Genomic DNA, 17500 nt, shown 5'->3' with positions numbered 1-17500 from the left:
GCTGTAGTTAGCTAGCTAACATCTGTTTCAGTAGCTGTAGTTAGCTAGCTAATATCTGTTTCAGTAGCTGTAGTTAGCTAGCTAATATCTGTTTCAGTAGCTGTAGTTAGCTAGCTAATATCTGTTTCAGTAGCTGTAGTTAGCTAGCTAATATCTGTTTCAGTAGCTGTAGTTAGCTAGCTAACATCTGTTTCAGTAGCTGTAGTTAGCTAGCTAACATCTGTTTCAGTAGCTGTAGTTAGCTAGCTAACATCTGTTTCAGTAGCTGTAGTTAGCTAGCTAACATCTGTTTCAGTAGCTGTAGTTAGCTAGCTAATATCTGTTTCAGTAGCTGTAGTTAGCTAGCTAACATCTATTTCAGTAGCTGTAGTTAGCTAGCTAACATCTATTTCAGTAGCTGTAGTTAGCTAGCTAATATCTATTTCAGTAGCTGTAGTTAGCTAGCTAACATCTATTTCAGTAGCTGTAGTTAGCTAGCTAACATCTGTTTCAGTAGCTGTAGTTAGCTAGCTAATATCTATTTCAGTAGCTGTAGTTAGCTAGCTAACATCTATTTCAGTAGCTGTAGTTAGCTAGCTAACATCTGTTTCAGTAGCTGTAGTTAGCTAGCTAACATCTGTTTCAGTAGCTGTAGTTAGCTAGCTAACATCTGTTTCAGTAGCTGTAGTTAGCTAGCTAACATCTATTTCAGTAGCTGTAGTTAGCTAGCTAACATCTGTTTCAGTAGCTATAGTTAGCTAGCTAACATCTGTTTCAGTAGCTATAGTTAGCTAGCTAACATCTGTTTCAGTAGCTATAGTTAGCTAGCTAACATCTGTTTCAGTAGCTGTAGTTAGCTAGCTAACATCTGTTTCAGTAGCTATAGTTAGCTAGCTAACATCTGTTTCAGTAGCTGTAGTTAGCTAGCTAACATCTATTTCAGTAGCTGTAGTTAGCTAGCTAACATCTGTTTCAGTAGCTATAGTTAGCTAGCTAACATCTGTTTCAGTAGCTATAGTTAGCTAGCTAACATCTGTTTCAGTAGCTGTAGTTAGCCAGGTAACATCTGTTTCAGTAGCTGTAGTTAGCTAGCTAACATCTGTTTCAGTAGCTATAGTTAGCTAGCTAACATCTGTTTCAGTAGCTGTAGTTAGCCAGTTAACATCTGTTTCAGTAGCTGTAGTTAGCTAGCTAACATCTGTTTCAGTAGCTATAGTTTGCTAGCTAACATCTGTTTAAGTAGCTATAGTTAGCCAGTTAACATCTGTTTCAGTAACTGTAGTTAGCTAGCTAACATCTGTTTCAGTAGCTGTAGTTAGCTAGCTAACATCTGTTTCAGTAGCTGTAGTTAGCTAGCTAATATCTGTTTCAGTAGCTGTAGTTAGCTAGCTAATATCTGTTTCAGTAGCTATAGTTAGCTAGCTAATATCTATTTCAGTAGCTGTAGTTAGCTAGCTAACATCTGTTTCAGTAGCTGTAGTTAGCTAGCTAACATATGTTTCAGTAGCTATAGTTAGCGAGCTAGGTGTCATCGTCTAAAATAACCCTAATTTATAAGACAGTTCTTATTTGATTAATGGTGGTCGGACCCATCTATGTGAAGCTAACCACAATAAGGATTAGCCACAATAGTGGACTTTGCGGTTAGCCTTCAAAATAAAAGTATGTAATTGACAGTGATGCAAATGAATACAAATAGTAGAATTCTGCCATAATTGAATAGATCATGCTGAACGAGGTTGGAATGTTGTTATATAAAATCAGCAAAGGACAATGATTTGTTAACGTGACAAACATCTGTTGAAATCACACTGGATGTATTATACTTTAGAGTTGCATTGGGGGCATCCTTATTTCACTGTACAGCCTTACCTATGGATTGTGGGTCAATGACATGGGGTATCAGTCTACTCCGTGACACCCAGAGAACATTAGCATCATAGCTCTTATTGTGGGACTCTGAAACAACTGTGAATTGATCCACATTTATTGTCAACCCGTGTGTATTGAACACTATCCCAGAGGAAAAACAATACTGTGTGGATGTTTTGGAGTCTGATAACTCTGAGGAGGACGTTGGGAAAAAAGATCTTTAGACTGTTACCCCATTTCATTGATCCCCAATCCTTAGGTAAAGCTGTACAGTGCAATATGAATGTCAATACACACAATAGGCTGACTGGGGAGGGGATTTCACACAGTCACAGTCCCGCGATAAGAGCTACAACGCTAATATTTGCGTAAACTTTTCACGGTTGTGTTCTGCGGGCGTCACCGAGTAGACTGATACCCCATTTCATTGCTTCACATTCCAACCTTGTTTAACATTATCTAGTCTAAATATGGCATGATTCCACCAATTGTAACCTTCTGCATCACTTTCAAATAAGTACTTTTATTTTGAAGGCAAATCGCAAATTCCACTATTGTGCTTAATCCTTATTGTGGCTAGCTTCACAACACATAATCCGGTCCGGTCGAGCCTCACTAGCCAGATGAAGCTAGCTGGCTGTTTATAACTTTAGCTTAGGACAACAGGGTTAAGTAGCTGGCTGTTTATAACTTTAGCTTAGGACAACAGGGTTAAGTAGCTGGCTGCTTATAACGTTAGCTTTGGGCAACAGGGTTAAGTAGCTGGCTGTTTATAACTTTAGCTTTGGGCAACAGGGTTAAGTAGCTGGCTGTTTAGAACTTTAGCTTTGGGCAACAGGGTTAAGTAGCTGGCTGTTTATAACTTTAGCTTTGGGCAACAGGGTTAAGTAGCTGGCTGTTTATAACTTTAGCTTTGGGCAACAGGGTTAAGTAGCTGGCTGTTTATAACTTTAGCTTTGGGCAACAGGGTTAAGTAGCTGGCTGTTTATAACTTTAGCTTTGGGCAACAGGGTTAAGTAGCTGGCTGTTTATAACGTTAGCTTTGGGCAACAGGGTTAAGTAGCTGGCTGTTTATAACGTTAGCTTTGGGCAACAGGGTTAAGTAGCTGGCTGTTTATAACGTTAGCTTTGGGCAACAGGGTTAAGTAGCTGGCTGTTTATAACGTTAGCTTTGGGCAACAGGGTTAAGTAGCTGGCTGTTTATAACTTTAGCTTTGGGCAACAGGGTTAAGTAGCTGGCTGTTTATAACTTTAGCTTTGGGCAACAGGGTTAAGTAGCTGGCTGTTTATAACTTTAGCTTTGGGCAACAGGGTTAAGTAGCTGGCTGTTTATAACTTTAGCTTTGGGCAACAGGGTTAAGTAGCTGGCTGTTTATAACTTTAGCTTTGGGCAACAGGGTTAAGTAGCTGGCTGTTTATAACTTTAGCTTTGGGCAACAGGGTTAAGTAGCTGGCTGTTTATAACTTTAGCTTTGGGCAACAGGGTTAAGTAGCTGGCTGTTTATAACTTTAGCTTTGGGCAACAGGGTTAAGTAGCTGGCTGTTTATAACTTTAGCTTTGGGCAACAGGGTTAAGTAGCTGGCTGTTTATAACTTTAGCTTTGGGCAACAGGGTTAAGTAGCTGGCTGTTTATAACTTTAGCTTTGGGCAACAGGGTTAAGTAGCTAGCTGTTTATAACTTTAGCTTTGGGCAACAGGGTTAAGTAGCTGGCTGTTTATAACTTTAGCTTTGGGCAACAGGGTTAAGTAGCTGGCTGTTTATAACTTTAGCTTTGGGCAACAGGGTTAAGTAGCTGGCTGTTTATAACTTTAGCTTTGGGCAACAGGGTTAAGTAGCTGGCTGTTTATAACGTTAGCTTTGGGCAACAGGGTTAAGGACAATTTCAATATGCGAACAACAAGTGGCAACCCAGCTAATACTTACTCACAAGGATTCCTAAATCATTGCTAATAATAATGAAAATGACTGCAGTTTCTACTGGTCATTGTTTTCAGGCTGGTTGTATTGGTGGGGCGGCAGCGTAGCCTAGTGGTTCTTACATCAGCTGATATCTCAACGTGCTGTACAGAAACCTGAAATGTTCTTACTCTTTCAAATGACTGTTTGACTTGTCGACTGCTCGATCCACACAGCAGACATTGTGGGCCAGGTTAGGAACGCTGTGTTGCACGTGTAGAGCAACATTTTACATGGCATCATTACGCTGTGTACCTACGTTATATAGGTATGCACGTCATCTACCTACGTTATATAGGTATGCACGTCATCTACCTACGTTATATAGGTATGCACGTCATCTACCTACGTTATATAGGTATGCACGTCATCTACCTACGTTATATAGGTATGCACGTCATCTACCTACGTTATATAGGTATGCACGTCATCTACCTACGTTATATAGGTATGAACGTCATCTACCTACGTTATATAGGTATGCACGTCATCTACCTACGTTATATAGGTATGCACGTCATCTACCTACGTTATATAGGTATGCACGTCATCTACCTACGTTATATAGGTATGCACGTCATCTACCTACGTTATATAGGTATGCACGTCATCTACCTACGTTATATAGGTATGCACGTCATCTACCTACGTTATATAGGTATGCACGTCATCTACCTACGTTATATAGGTATGCACGTCATCTACCTACGTTATATAGGTATGCACGTCATCTACCTACGTTATATAGGTATGCACGTCATCTACCTGCGTTATATAGGTATGCACGTCATCTACCTACGTTATATAGGTATGCACGTCATCTACCTACGTTATATAGGTATGCACGTCATCTACCTACGTTATATAGGTATGCACGTCATCTACCTACGTTATATAGGTATGCACGTCATCTACCTACGTTATATAGGTATGCACGTCATCTACCTACGTTATATAGGTATGCACGTCATCTACCTACGTTTGATATAGGTATGCACGTCATCTACCTACGTTATATAGGTATGCACGTCATCTACCTACGTTATATAGGTATGCACGTCATCTACCTACGTTATATAGGTATGCACGTCATCTACCTGCGTTATATAGGTATGCACGTCATCTACCTACGTTATATAGGTATGCACGTCATCTACCTACGTTATATAGGTATGCACGTCATCTACCTACGTTATATAGGTATGCACGTCATCTACCTACGTTATATAGGTATGCACGTCATCTACCTACGTTATATAGGTATGCACGTCATCTACCTACGTTATATAGGTATGCACGTCATCTACCTACGTTATATAGGTATGCACGTCATCTACCTACGTTATATAGGTATGCACGTCATCTACCTACGTTATATAGGTATGCACATCATCTACCTACGTTATATAGGTATGCATGTCATCTACCTACGTTATATAGGTATGCACGTCATCTACCTACGTTATATAGGTATGCACGTCATCTACCTACGTTATATAGGTATGCACGTCATCTACCTACGTTATATAGGTATGCACGTCATCTACCTACGTTATATAGGTATGCACGTCATCTACCTACGTTATATAGGTATGCACGTCATCTACCTACGTTATATAGGTATGCACGTCATCTACCTACGTTATATAGGTATGCACGTCATCTACCTACGTTATATAGGTATGCACGTCATCTACCTACGTTATATAGGTATGCACGTCATCTACCTACGTTATATAGGTATGCACGTCATCTACCTACGTTATATAGGTATGCACGTCATCTACCTACGTTATATAGGTATGCACGTCATCTACCTACGTTATATAGGTATGCACGTCATCTACCTACGTTATATAGGTATGCACGTCATCTACCTACGTTATATAGGTATGCACGTCAGCTTTGACATCGGCTTTAAACTAGACTTCGGGTCGATACCGATGTTGACATTTTTAGCTCATATCGACCGATTCCGATATGTTTACCGAAATATCGTGCATCCCAAGTACAAACATTATTGGGCACAGACAACAGCACAAAGGTCAACAAGGTTGAGACAACAATACATCACAACAATACATCACGCTAAGCAGCCACAACTGCCAGTAAGAGTGTCCATGATTGAGTCTTTGAATGAAGAGATGGAGATAAAACTATTCGGTTTGAGTGTTTGTTGCAGCTCGTTCCAGTCGCTAGCTGCAGCGAACTGAAACGAGAAGTGACTAGGATTGTGCCATTGGCTTCTGGACAGTGAAAGAAAGTTGATATGAAAAACAATGAAACAGGAGAGAAATGCTGGTTTCAATGGCCTATTAGGAAGACTTTATAAAATAATTGCCTCCACGTTTCCATAATAGCCTGCCTACCGTTGCCTGTACACTTGAATAGTGAATGGGAGGCGCTCATCAATTACCATTTGGAAAATAAAAATAGTAGCTCTTTTTTTTTTAAGCATGGCCATCAAAACTGTTTTAACACGCCATTTGCATTTAAAAGTCAGAAATAGCAATTAAATTCATCACTAACCTTTGATCTTCATCAGATGGCACTCACAGGACTTCATGTTACACAATAAATGTGTGTTTTGTTCGATAAAGTTAATCTTTATGTCCAAAAACCTCATTTGAAATGGGTGTGTTATGTTCAGAAATGCATTGTCTCAAACAAACATCTGGTGAAAGTGCAGAGAGCCACATCAAATGACAGAAATACTCATCATAAACATTGATAAACGATACAAGTGTTAAACATAAGAATACAGATAAACTTCTCCTTAATGCAACCGCTGTGTCAGATTTCAAAAAGGCTTTACGGCGAAAGCACACTTTGCGATTATGTTAGGTCAGCGCCTAGCCACAGAAACCCATTCAGCCATTTTCACCAAAGTCAGAAAAAGCATAAAAAATAATCACTTACTTACCTCACTTACTTGATGATCTTCGTCTGGTGGCACTCGCAGGTCTCCATGTTAGTCAATAAATGTTCGTTTTGATCGATAAAGTTCATCTTTATGTCCAAATTCCGTTTCGTTGGTGCGTTTAGTTCAGAAAGCCAAAGGCACAATGCGCGCTCTCAAAACCAAGACGAAAAGTCAAAAAAGTACAATAAAAGATAGTAGAAACATGTCAAATGATGTTTAAAATCAATCCTCAGGTTGTTTTTGTCATAAATAATCAATAATATTTCAACTGGACAAAAGCCTCGTCAATGGAAAAGGTCAGCAAGAAATGCGCACTCCTGATCACGTGCTTGGTTCATGTCTGGACATTTCCACCGTCCTCTCATTGAAAGCGGTGTATCTCCCTCATTTTTCAGAGTAAAAGCCTGAAACAATGCCTAAAGACTGGTTACATGTTGAAGAAGCCATAGCGCTCGTGAACTGGGTCCTAAGTCTCTGTATAGTGGATAGGTTTTCAATGGAAAACAGCCTTTCAAAATAATCGTAATTCCTGGTTGGATTCTCCTCGGGTTTTCGCCATATGACTTATGTTATACTTACACTTACTTATATTTTCACCATTGAGTGTTTTCTATCCAAATCTACTAATTATATGCATATCCTAGCTTATGGGCCTGAGTAGCAGGCAGTTTAATTTGGGCACGCTTTTCATCCGGAGGTGAAAATACCGCCCCCTGACCAAGACAGGTTAAGAGTACGGGTTAGGGTTAAAGTACGGGTTAGGGTAAGAGTACGGGTTAGGGTAAGAGTACGGGTTAGGGTTTATGTTAAGGTTAGGGTAAGAGTACGGGTTAGGGTTTATGTGAAGGTTAGGGTAAGAGTACGGGTTAGGGTTTATGTGAAGGTTAGGGTAAGAGTACGGGTTAGGGTTTATGTTAAGGTTAGGGTAAGAGTACGGGTTAGGGTTTATGTGAAGGTTAGGGTAAGAGTACGGGTTAGGGTAAGAGTAAGGGTTAGGGTTTATGTTAAGGTTAGGGTACGGGTTAGGGTAAGAGTACGGGTTAGGGTTTATGTGAAGGTTAGGGTAAGAGTACGGGTTAGGGTTTATGTGAAGGTTAGGGTAAGAGTACGGGTTAGGGTTTATGTTAAGGTTAGGGTAAGAGTACGGTTAGGGTAAGAGTACGGGTTAGGGTAAGAGTACGGGTTAGGGTTTATGTGAAGGTTAGGGTAAGAGTACGGGTTAGGGTTTATGTTAAGGTTAGGGTAAGAGTACGGGTTAGGGTTAGAGTACGGGTTAGGGTTTATGTGAAGGTTAGGGTAGGAGGCTACGGGTTAGGGTTTATGTTAAGGTTAGGGCTAAGAGTACGGGTTAGGGTTTACTGTGAAGGTTAGGGCTAAGAGTCACTGGGTTAGGGTAAGACTGTGTGGTTGGAGGGTTTATGTGTAAGGTTAGGAGGGCACGGGTTAGGGTAAGAGTACGGGTTAGGGCTTTCATGTGAAGGTTAGGGCTAAGAGTCACGGGTTAGGGTTTATGTTAAGGTTGGGTAGGAGCTACTGTGGTTAGGGCTTTACTGTGAAGGTTAGGGTAAGAGTACTGGTTAGGGTTTATGTTAAGGTTAGGGTTTATGTGAAGGTTAGGGTAAGAGTACAGGTTAGGGTTTATGTGAAGGTTAGGGTAAGAGTACAGGTTAGGGTTTATGTGAAGGTTAGGGTAAGAGTACGGGTTAGGGTTTATGTTAAGGTTAGGGTAAGAGTACGGGTTAGGGTTTATGTTAAGGTTAGGGTAAGAGTACGGGTTAGGGTTTATGTTAAGGTTAGGGTAAGAGTACGGGTTAGGGTTTATGTTAAGGTTAGGGTAAGAGTACGGGTTAGGGTTTATGTTAAGGTTAGGGTAAGAGGGCGGTTGGGTAAGAGCTACTGGGGTTAGGGTTTATGTTAAGGTTAGGGTAAGAGTACGTGGTTAGGGTAAGAGTACGGGTTAGGGTAAGAGTACGGGTTAGGGTTTATGTGAAGGTTAGGGTAAGAGTAGGGGTTAGGGTTTATGTTAGGAGGTTAGGGTAAGAGTACGGGTTAGGGTAAGAGTACAGGTTAGGGTTTATGTGAAGGTTAGGGTAAGAGTATCGGGTTAGGGTTTATGTTAAGGTTAGGGTAAGAGTACGGGTTAGGGATAAGAGTACGGGTTAGGTAAGAGTACAGGTTAGGGTTTATGTGAAGGTTAGGGTAAGAGTACTGGTTAGGGTAAGAGTGGGTTAGGGAAATAGGATTTTGATTGGGGCTGAAGGTGTGTGTCCCCACAAGGTTAGCTGTACTGACTGTGTGTAATGTGTGTTAACTGTGTTTTCCAGTGAGCCTCCAGACCAGAGATGGTTTGGGCAGCGGAGGACCCGTGGTCGACTGCAGAGGACTGTTAGAGAATGAGGGGTGAGGATCCTTCTGTGGTTGTGTGTGTTGGTGTTATTGAGGGCTCTCTCACTGTGTGTGTTGGAGGGCTCTCTCACTGTGTGTGTTGGAGGGCTCTCTCACTGTGTGTGTTGGAGGGCTCTCTCACTGTGTGTGTTGGAGGGCTCTCTCACTGTGTGTGTTTATTGTGTGGGAGGGCTCTCTCACTGTGTGTGTTGGACTGTCTCAGGTGTGTGTGTGTGTGTGTGTGTGTGTGTGTGTGTGTGTGTGTGTGTGTGTGTGTGTGTGTGTGTGTGTGTGTGTGTGTGTGTGTGTGTGTGTGTGTGTGTGTGTGTGTTGGAGGGCTCTCTCACTGTGTGTGTTGGAGGGCTGTCTCACTGTGTGTGTTGACCAGAGGTGCTGTCTTGACTGTGTGTGTGTGTGTGTGTGTGTGTGTGTGTGTGTGTGTGTGTGTGTGTGTGTGTGTGTGTGTGTTGACCAGTGTGTGTGTGTGTGTGTGTGTGTGTGTGGTGTGTGTGTTGACCAGCCTGTGTTGTGAGGCCTGTGTTTGATTGAGCTGTTTCAGTGAGGAGCCGCTGCCGTACTCAGACCCCACGGGCGCCGCTGGGGCGGGACCTGTCCACCGGATTCACCCAACCAGGAGAACCGGCTCCAGGCTCAGCGAATCAGAGGCCAGGATTCCCAAAGACACACCCACACCCCAGGTCAGAACCGACCGCATGGCAACCAATCACCTGATCTGCCTGAGGGATACGGTGAGAGAGACGGAGAGAGTTTGTGTTATTGACAAATGGTACAGGGCCAGGTGTGTGTTATTGACCAGGTGTGTGTTATTGACCAGGTGTATGTTATTGACCAGGTGTGTGTTATTGACCAGGTGTGTGTTATTGACCAGGTGTGTGTTATTGACCAGGTGTGTGTTATTGACCAGGTGTGTGTTATTGACCAGGTGTATGTTATTGACCAGGTGTGTGTTATTGACCAGGTGTGTGTTATTGACCAGGTGTGTGTTTATTGATCAGGGCCAGGTGTGTGTTATTGACCAGGTGTGTGTTATTGACCAGGTGTGTGTTTGTTATTGATCAGGGCCAGGTGTGTGTTATTGACCAGGTGTGTGTTTATTGATCAGGGCCAGGTGTGTGTTATTGACCAGGTGTGTGTTTATTGATCAGGGCCAGGTGTGTGTTATTGACCAGGTGTGTGTTATTGATCAGGTGCCAGGTGTGTGTTATTGACCAGGTGTGTGTTATTGACCAGGTGTGTGTTATTGACCAGGTGTGTGTTATTGACCAGGTGTATGTTATTGACCAGGTGTGTGTTATTGACCAGGTGTGTGTTATTGACCAGGTGTGTGTTATTGACCAGGTGTGTGTTATTGACCAGGTGTGTGTTATAGACCAGGTGTGTGTTATTGACCAGTGGTCCTTCTGTAGCTCAGTTGGTAGAGCATGGCGCTTGTAACGCCAGGGTAGTGGGTTCGATTCCCGGGACCACCCATACGTAGAATGTATGCACACATGACTGTAAGTCGCTTTGGATAAAAGCGTCCGCTAAATGGCATATATTATTATTATTATTATTATTATTATTATATATTATTGACCAGGGCCAGGTGTGTGTTATTGACCAGGTGTGTGTTATTGATCAGGTGTGTGTTATTGACCAGGTGTGTGTTATTGACCAGGTGTATGTTATTAACCAGGTGTGTGTTTATTGACCAGGGCCAGGTGTGTGTTATTGACCAGGTGTGTGTTATTGACCAGGTGTGTGTTATTGACCAGGTGTGTGTTATTGACCAGGTGTGTGTTATTGACCAGGTGTGTGTTATTGACCAGGGCCAGGTGTGTGTTATTGACCAGGTGTGTGTTTATTGACCAGGGCCAGGTGTGTGTTATTGACCAGGTGTGTGTTATTGACCAGGTGTGTGTTATTGACCAGGTGTGTGTTATTGACCAGGTGTGTGTTATTGAGCAGGGCCAGGTGTGTGTTATTGACCAGGTGTGTGTTATTGACCAGGTGTCTGTTATTGACCAGGTGTGTGTTATTGACCAGGTGTGTGTTATTGGCTGTTTACAGGTTAGCTGGTCTTGGCTGCTACAGGTTAGCTGGTCTTGGCTGTTTACAGGTTAGCTGGTCTTGGCTGTTTACAGGTTAGCTGGTCTTGGCTGCTACAGGTTAGCTGGTCTTGGCTGTTTACAGGTTAGCTGGTCTTGGCTGTTTACAGGTTAGCTGGTCTTGGCTGTTTACAGGTTAGCTGGTCTTGGCTGTTTACAGGTTAGCTGGTCTTGGCTGTTTACAGGTTAGCTGGTCTTGGCTGCTACAGGTTAGCTGGTCTTGGCTGTTTACAGGTTAGCTGGTCTTGGCTGCTGCAGGTTAGCTGGTCTTGGCTGTTTACAGGTCTTGGTCTTGGCTTTACAGGTCTTGGTCTGTTTACAGGTTAGCTGGTCTTGGCTGTTTACAGGTCTTGGCTGTTTACAGGTCTTGGCTGTTTACAGGTTAGCTGGTCTTGGCTGTTTACAGGTCTTGGCTGTTTACAGGTCTTGGCTGTTTACAGGTTAGCTGGTCTTGGCTGTTTACAGGTCTTGGCTGTTTACAGGTCTTGGCTGTTTACAGGTTAGCTGGTCTTGGCTGTTTACAGGTCTTGGCTGTTTACAGGTCTTGGCTGTTTACAGGTTAGCTGGTCTTGGCTGTTTGCAGGTCTTGGCTGTAGCTGAGTTATCGCTGTCGCTCTGCTCCCATCTCAGCAGCTGCAGCATTAGAGCCCTCACACAGCACTTATCATGTTAAAAACCACATGTGTTCCTGATACTATTATACCTAGTGTGTGTGTGTGTGTGTGTGTGTGTGTGTGTGTGTGTGTGTGTGTGTGTGTGTGTGTTGTGCTGTGTGTGTGTGTTGACCAGGTGTGTGTGTGTGTGTGACCTTTCTGTGTAATGTGTGTGTGTTACAGAGCAGCGCACCACGGTGCAGGGACAGGTGTATTTTCTTCACACAGACGGGCTGTCAGCACCTGGCATGACCCACGCATACCCAGGTCTTGGCTGTTTTGACACGCCCATCATACAGCCAGCCGTGCTACCTACTACCCTCTACCCTCACTATCCTACCCTCTACCCTTACTATCTTGGCCTCTACCCTTACTGGTCCTACCCTCTACCCTTGGCTATACAACCCTGACCCTTACTATCTACCCTCTACCCTCAGCTGGTCTTGGCTGTCTACCCTTACTATCCTACCCTCTTGGCTGTTTACAGGTCCTTGGCTGTTTACAGGTCTTACTATACAACCCTCTACCCTTACTGGTCCTACCCTCTACCCTTACTGGTCTTGGCTGTTTACCCTTAGGTCTATCCTACCCTCTACCCTTACTATCCTACCCTCTACCCTTACTATCTACCCTGTTTACCCTTACTATCCTACCCTCTACCCTTACTATCCTACCCTCTACCCTTACATCCTTGGCCTCTACCCTTACTATCTACAACCAGGTGTACCTGGTCTTGGCCAGGTGGCTGTAGCTACTATCCTACCCAGCAGCTACCCTCACCATCCTACCCTCTACCCTCACTATCCTACCCTCTACCCTTACTATACAACCCTCTACCCTCACCATCCTACAACCAGACTACCCTCACTATCCTACCCTCTACCCTTCCTATCCTACCCTTCTACCCTTACTATACTACCCTCTACCCTCACCATCCTACCCTCTACCCTTACTATACTACCCTCTACCCTCACTATCCTACCCTCTACCCTTACTATCCTACCCTCTACCCTTACTATACAACCCTCTACCCTTACTATCCTACCCTCTACCCTCACCATCCTACCCTCTACCCTCACTATCCTACCCTCTACCCTTACTATACAACCCTCTACCCTCACCATTCTACCCTCACCATCCTACCCTCTACCCTTACTATACAACCCTCTACCCTTACTATCCTACCCTCTACCCTTACTATACTACCCTTACTACCCTCACTATACTACCCTCTACCCTTACTATACTACCCTCTACCCTTACTATCCTACCCTCTACCCTTACTATCCTACCCTCTACCTACCCTCTACCCTATATACAACCCTCTACCCTTACTATCCTACCCTCTACCCTCACTATCCTACCCTCTACCCTCACTATCCTACCCTCTACCCTTACTATCCTACCCTCTACCCTTACTATCCTACCCTCTACCCTTACTATCCTACCCTCTACCCTTACTATCCTACCCTCTACCCTTACTATACAACCCTCTACCCTTACTATCCTACCCTCTACCCTTACTATCCTACCCTCTACCCTCACTATCCTACCCTCTACCCTTACTATCCTACCCTCTACCCTTACTATACAACCCTCTACCCTTACTATCCTACCCTCTACCCTCACTATCCTACCCTCTACCCTCACTATCCTACCCTCTACCCTTACTATACAACCCTCTACCCTCACCATTCTACCCTCACCATCCTACCCTCTACCCTTCCTATCCTACCTTCTACCCTTACTATACAACCCTCTACCCTCACCATCCTACCTCTACCCTTACTATACTACCCTCTACCCTTACTATCAACCCTCTACCCTTACTATACTACCCTCTACCCTTACTATACTACCCTCTACCCTTACTATCCTACCCTCTCCCTTACTATCCTACCCTCTACCCTTACTGTACTACCCTCTACCCTTACTATTCTACCCTCTCCCTTACAATTCTACCCTCTCCCTTACTATTCTACCCTCTCCCTTACTATTCTACCCTCTCCCTTACTATCCTACCCTCTACCCTCTGCCCTTACTATCCTACGCTCTACCCTTACTATACTACCCTCTACCCTTACTATACAACCCTCTACCCTTACTATACTACCCTTTACCCTTACTATCAATACCCTCTACCCTCACTATCCTACCCTCTACCCTTACTATACTACCCTCTCCCTTACTATCCAACCCTCTACCCTTACTGTCCTACTGTCCTACCCTCTACCCTTACTATACTATACTACCCTCTACCCTTACTATCCTACCCTCTCCCTTACTATCCAACCCTCTACCCTTACTGTCCTACCCTCTACCCTTACTATACTACCCTCTCCCTTACTATCCTACCCTCTACCCTTACTATCCTACCCTCTACCCTTACTATCCTACCCTCTACCCTTACTATCCTACCCTCTACCCTTACTATACTACCCTCTACCCTTCCTATCCTACCCTCTCCCTTACTATCAACCCTCTACCCTTACTATCCTACCCTCTACCCTTACTATACTACCCTCTACCCTTCCTATCCTACCCTCTACCCTTACTATACTACCCTCTACCCTTACTATCCTACCCTCTACCCTTACTATCCTACCCTCTACCCTTACTATCCTACCCTCTACCCTTCCTATCCTACCCTCTCCCTTACTATTCTACCCTCTAAGACCCTTACTATCCTACCCTCTATTCTAACACTCCCCTACCTCTCCATCTGTCCTACCTCCCCCACTACCTCATCCCTTAACACCTTACCTGAATTGGAACGCATCCAGTTGGAAGGCTTAGAGCTCAGTAAGGTGTGTTGTGATTGGTCCAGGGACCTGATAGTAAGGTGTGATATGATTGGTGTAGAGGTCAGTAAGGTGTGTTTTGATTAGTGTAGAGCTCAGAAAGGTGTGTTGTGATTGTTCCATGCACCTGATAGTAAGGTGTGTTGTGATTGGTGTAGAGCTCAGTAAGGTGTGGTTTGATTGGTGTAGAGCTCAGTAAGGTGTGTTGTGATTGGTGAAGAGCTCAGTAAGGTGTATTGGATTGTTCCAGGCACCTGATAGTAAGGTGTGTTGTGATTGGTCCAGGGACCTGAGTAAGGTGTGTTTTGATTGGTGTAGAGCTCAGTAAGGTGTGTTGTGATTGGTGAAGAGCTCAGAAAGGTGTGTTGTGATTGTTCCAGGCACCTGATAGTAAGGTGTGTTGTGATTGGTCCAGGGACCTGATAGTAAGGTGTGTTGTGATTGGTGAGGGACCTGATAGTAAGGTGTGTTGTGATTGGTCCAGGGACCTGATAGTAAGGTGTGTTGTGATTGGTTTAGGGTGTAAGGTGTGTTGTGATTGGTCCAGGGACCTGATAGTAAGGTGTGTTGTGATTGGTCCAGGGACCTGATAGTAAGGTGTGTTGTGATTGGTCCAGGGACCTGATAGTAAGGTGTGATATGATTGGTTTAGAGGTCAGTAAGGTGTGTTGTGATTGGTCCATGGACCTGATAGTAAGGTGTGTTGTGATTGGTCCAGGGACCTGATAGTAAGGTGTGTTGTGATTGGTCCAGGGACCTGATAGTAAGGTGTGTTGTGATTGGTCCATGGACCTGATAGTAAGGTGTGTTGTAATTGGTCCATGGACCTGATAGTAAGGTGTGTTGTGATTGGTCCAGGGACCTGGCCAGTGTGAGCTGTGAGGAGTTGGGTCCGCTGCCAGCCGGCTGGGAGGTGAGGAGCACGGTGTCGGGACGGATCTACTTTGTGGATCACAACAACCGAACAACGCAGTTCACTGACCCCCGGCTACACACCATCATCAGGTACACTTGTACACACACACACACACACACACAGTTATTTAATTTGGTTATGCAACACCCAATGCCCCCGTGTGAAAAGGTATCGCCCCCTTACACTCAATAACTGTTTATGCCACCTTTAGCTGCCACAACTCCAACCAAACACTTCCTGTAATTGATCAGTCCCCCTTTAGCTGCAACGACTCCAACCAAACACTTCCTGTAATTGATCAGTCCCCCTTTAGCTGCAACGACTCCAACCAAACACTTCCTGTAGTTGTTGATCAGTCCCCTTTAGCTGCCACGACTCCAACCAAACACTTCCTGTAATTGATCAGTCCCCCTTTAGCTCCCCCAAACACTTCCTGTAGCTGCAGTCCACCTTTAGCTGCAATGACTCCAACCAAACACTTCCTGTAGTTGATCAGTCCACCTTTAACTGCAATGACTCCAACCAAACACTTCCTGTAGTTGTTGATCAGTCCACCTTTAGCTGCAACGACTCCAACCAAACACTTCCTGTAGTTGTTGATCAGTCCACCTTTAGCTGCAATGACTCCAACCAAACACTTCCTGTAGTTGATCAGTCCACCTTTAACTGCAATGACTCCCAAACACTTCCTGTAGTTGTTGACCACCTTTACTGCAATGACTTTCCTGTAGTTGTTGATCAGTCCACCTTTAGCTGCAATGACTCCAACCAAACACTTCCTGTAGTTGTTGATCAGTCCACCTTTAACTGCAATGACTCCAACCAAACACTTCCTGTAGCTGTTGATCAGTCCACCTTTAGCTGCAATGACTCCAACCAAACACTTCCTGTAGTGTGATCAGTCCACCTTTAACTGCAATGACTCCAACCAAACACTTCCTGTAGTTGGATCAGTCCCCTTTAGCTGCCATGACTCCAACCAAACACTTCCTGTTGGGATTAGGTTTGGACTTTGACTCCATTCCAACATCTTCCATTGGGATCCTTTGACTGCCATTCCAACATCCCCATTGGGATTAGGTTTGGACTTTGACTAGGCCATTCCAACATCTCCATTGGGATTAGGTTTGGACTTTGACTAGGCCATTCCAACATCTCCATTGGGATTAGGTTTGGACTTTGACTAGGCCATTCCAACATCCCCATTGGGATTAGGTTTGGACTTTGACTAGGCCATTCCAACATCTCCATTGGGATTAGGTTTGGACTTTGACTAGCCATTCCAACATCCCCATTGGGATTAGGTTTGGACTTTGACTAGCCATTCCAACATCCCCATTGGGATTAGGTTTGGACTTTGACTAGGCCATTCCAACATCTCCATTGGGATTAGGTTTGGACTTTGACTAGGCCATTCCAACATCCCCATTGGGATTAGGTTTGGACTTTGACTAGGCCATTCCAACATCCATTCCATTGGGATTAGGTTTGGACTTTGACTAGGCCATTCCAACATCTCCATTGGGATTAGGTTTGGACTTTGACTAGGCCATTCCAACATCCCCATTGGGATTAGGTTTGGACTTTGACTAGGCCATTCCAACATCCCCATTGGGATTAGGTTTGGACTTTGACTAGGCCATTCCAACATCCCCATTGGGATTAGGTTTGGACTTTGACTAGGCCATTCCAACATCTCTGTTGGGATTAGGTTTGGACTTTGACTAGGCCATTCCAACATCCCCATTGGGATTAGGTTTGGACTTTGACTAGGCCATTCCAACATCTCCATTGGGATTAGGTTTGGACTTTGACTAGGCCATTCCAACATCCCCATTGGGATTAGGTTTGGACTTTGACTAGGCCATTCCAACATCTCCATTGGGATTAGGTTTGGACTTTGAC

At 44.1% G+C, this 17500-nt stretch overlaps 1 protein-coding gene across 1 annotated transcript in view; it reads left to right on the top strand.

Moving 5' to 3' along the window:
- The window catches only part of LOC127927951 (E3 ubiquitin-protein ligase SMURF1-like), a gene marked incomplete at its 5' end in the record, with an annotated part of 69988 nt that overhangs the window by 15274 nt on the left and 37214 nt on the right, over nt 1-17500 (top strand). The window contains 6 exon segments of the mRNA XM_052514713.1: nt 9057-9132; nt 9638-9714; nt 9717-9866; nt 12062-12106; nt 12109-12145; nt 15538-15684. Of these exon segments, the coding sequence (XP_052370673.1) occupies nt 9057-9132; nt 9638-9714; nt 9717-9866; nt 12062-12106; nt 12109-12145; nt 15538-15684 (532 nt within the window).

This window comes from Oncorhynchus keta, unplaced genomic scaffold, assembly GCF_023373465.1.
Source record: "Oncorhynchus keta strain PuntledgeMale-10-30-2019 unplaced genomic scaffold, Oket_V2 Un_scaffold_19589_pilon_pilon, whole genome shotgun sequence".
In the NCBI taxonomy this organism is placed as follows: Eukaryota; Metazoa; Chordata; class Actinopteri; order Salmoniformes; family Salmonidae; genus Oncorhynchus; species Oncorhynchus keta.
The sequence above is the reverse complement of the archived record's forward strand: the minus strand, read 5'-3'. Positions and strand labels throughout refer to the sequence as shown.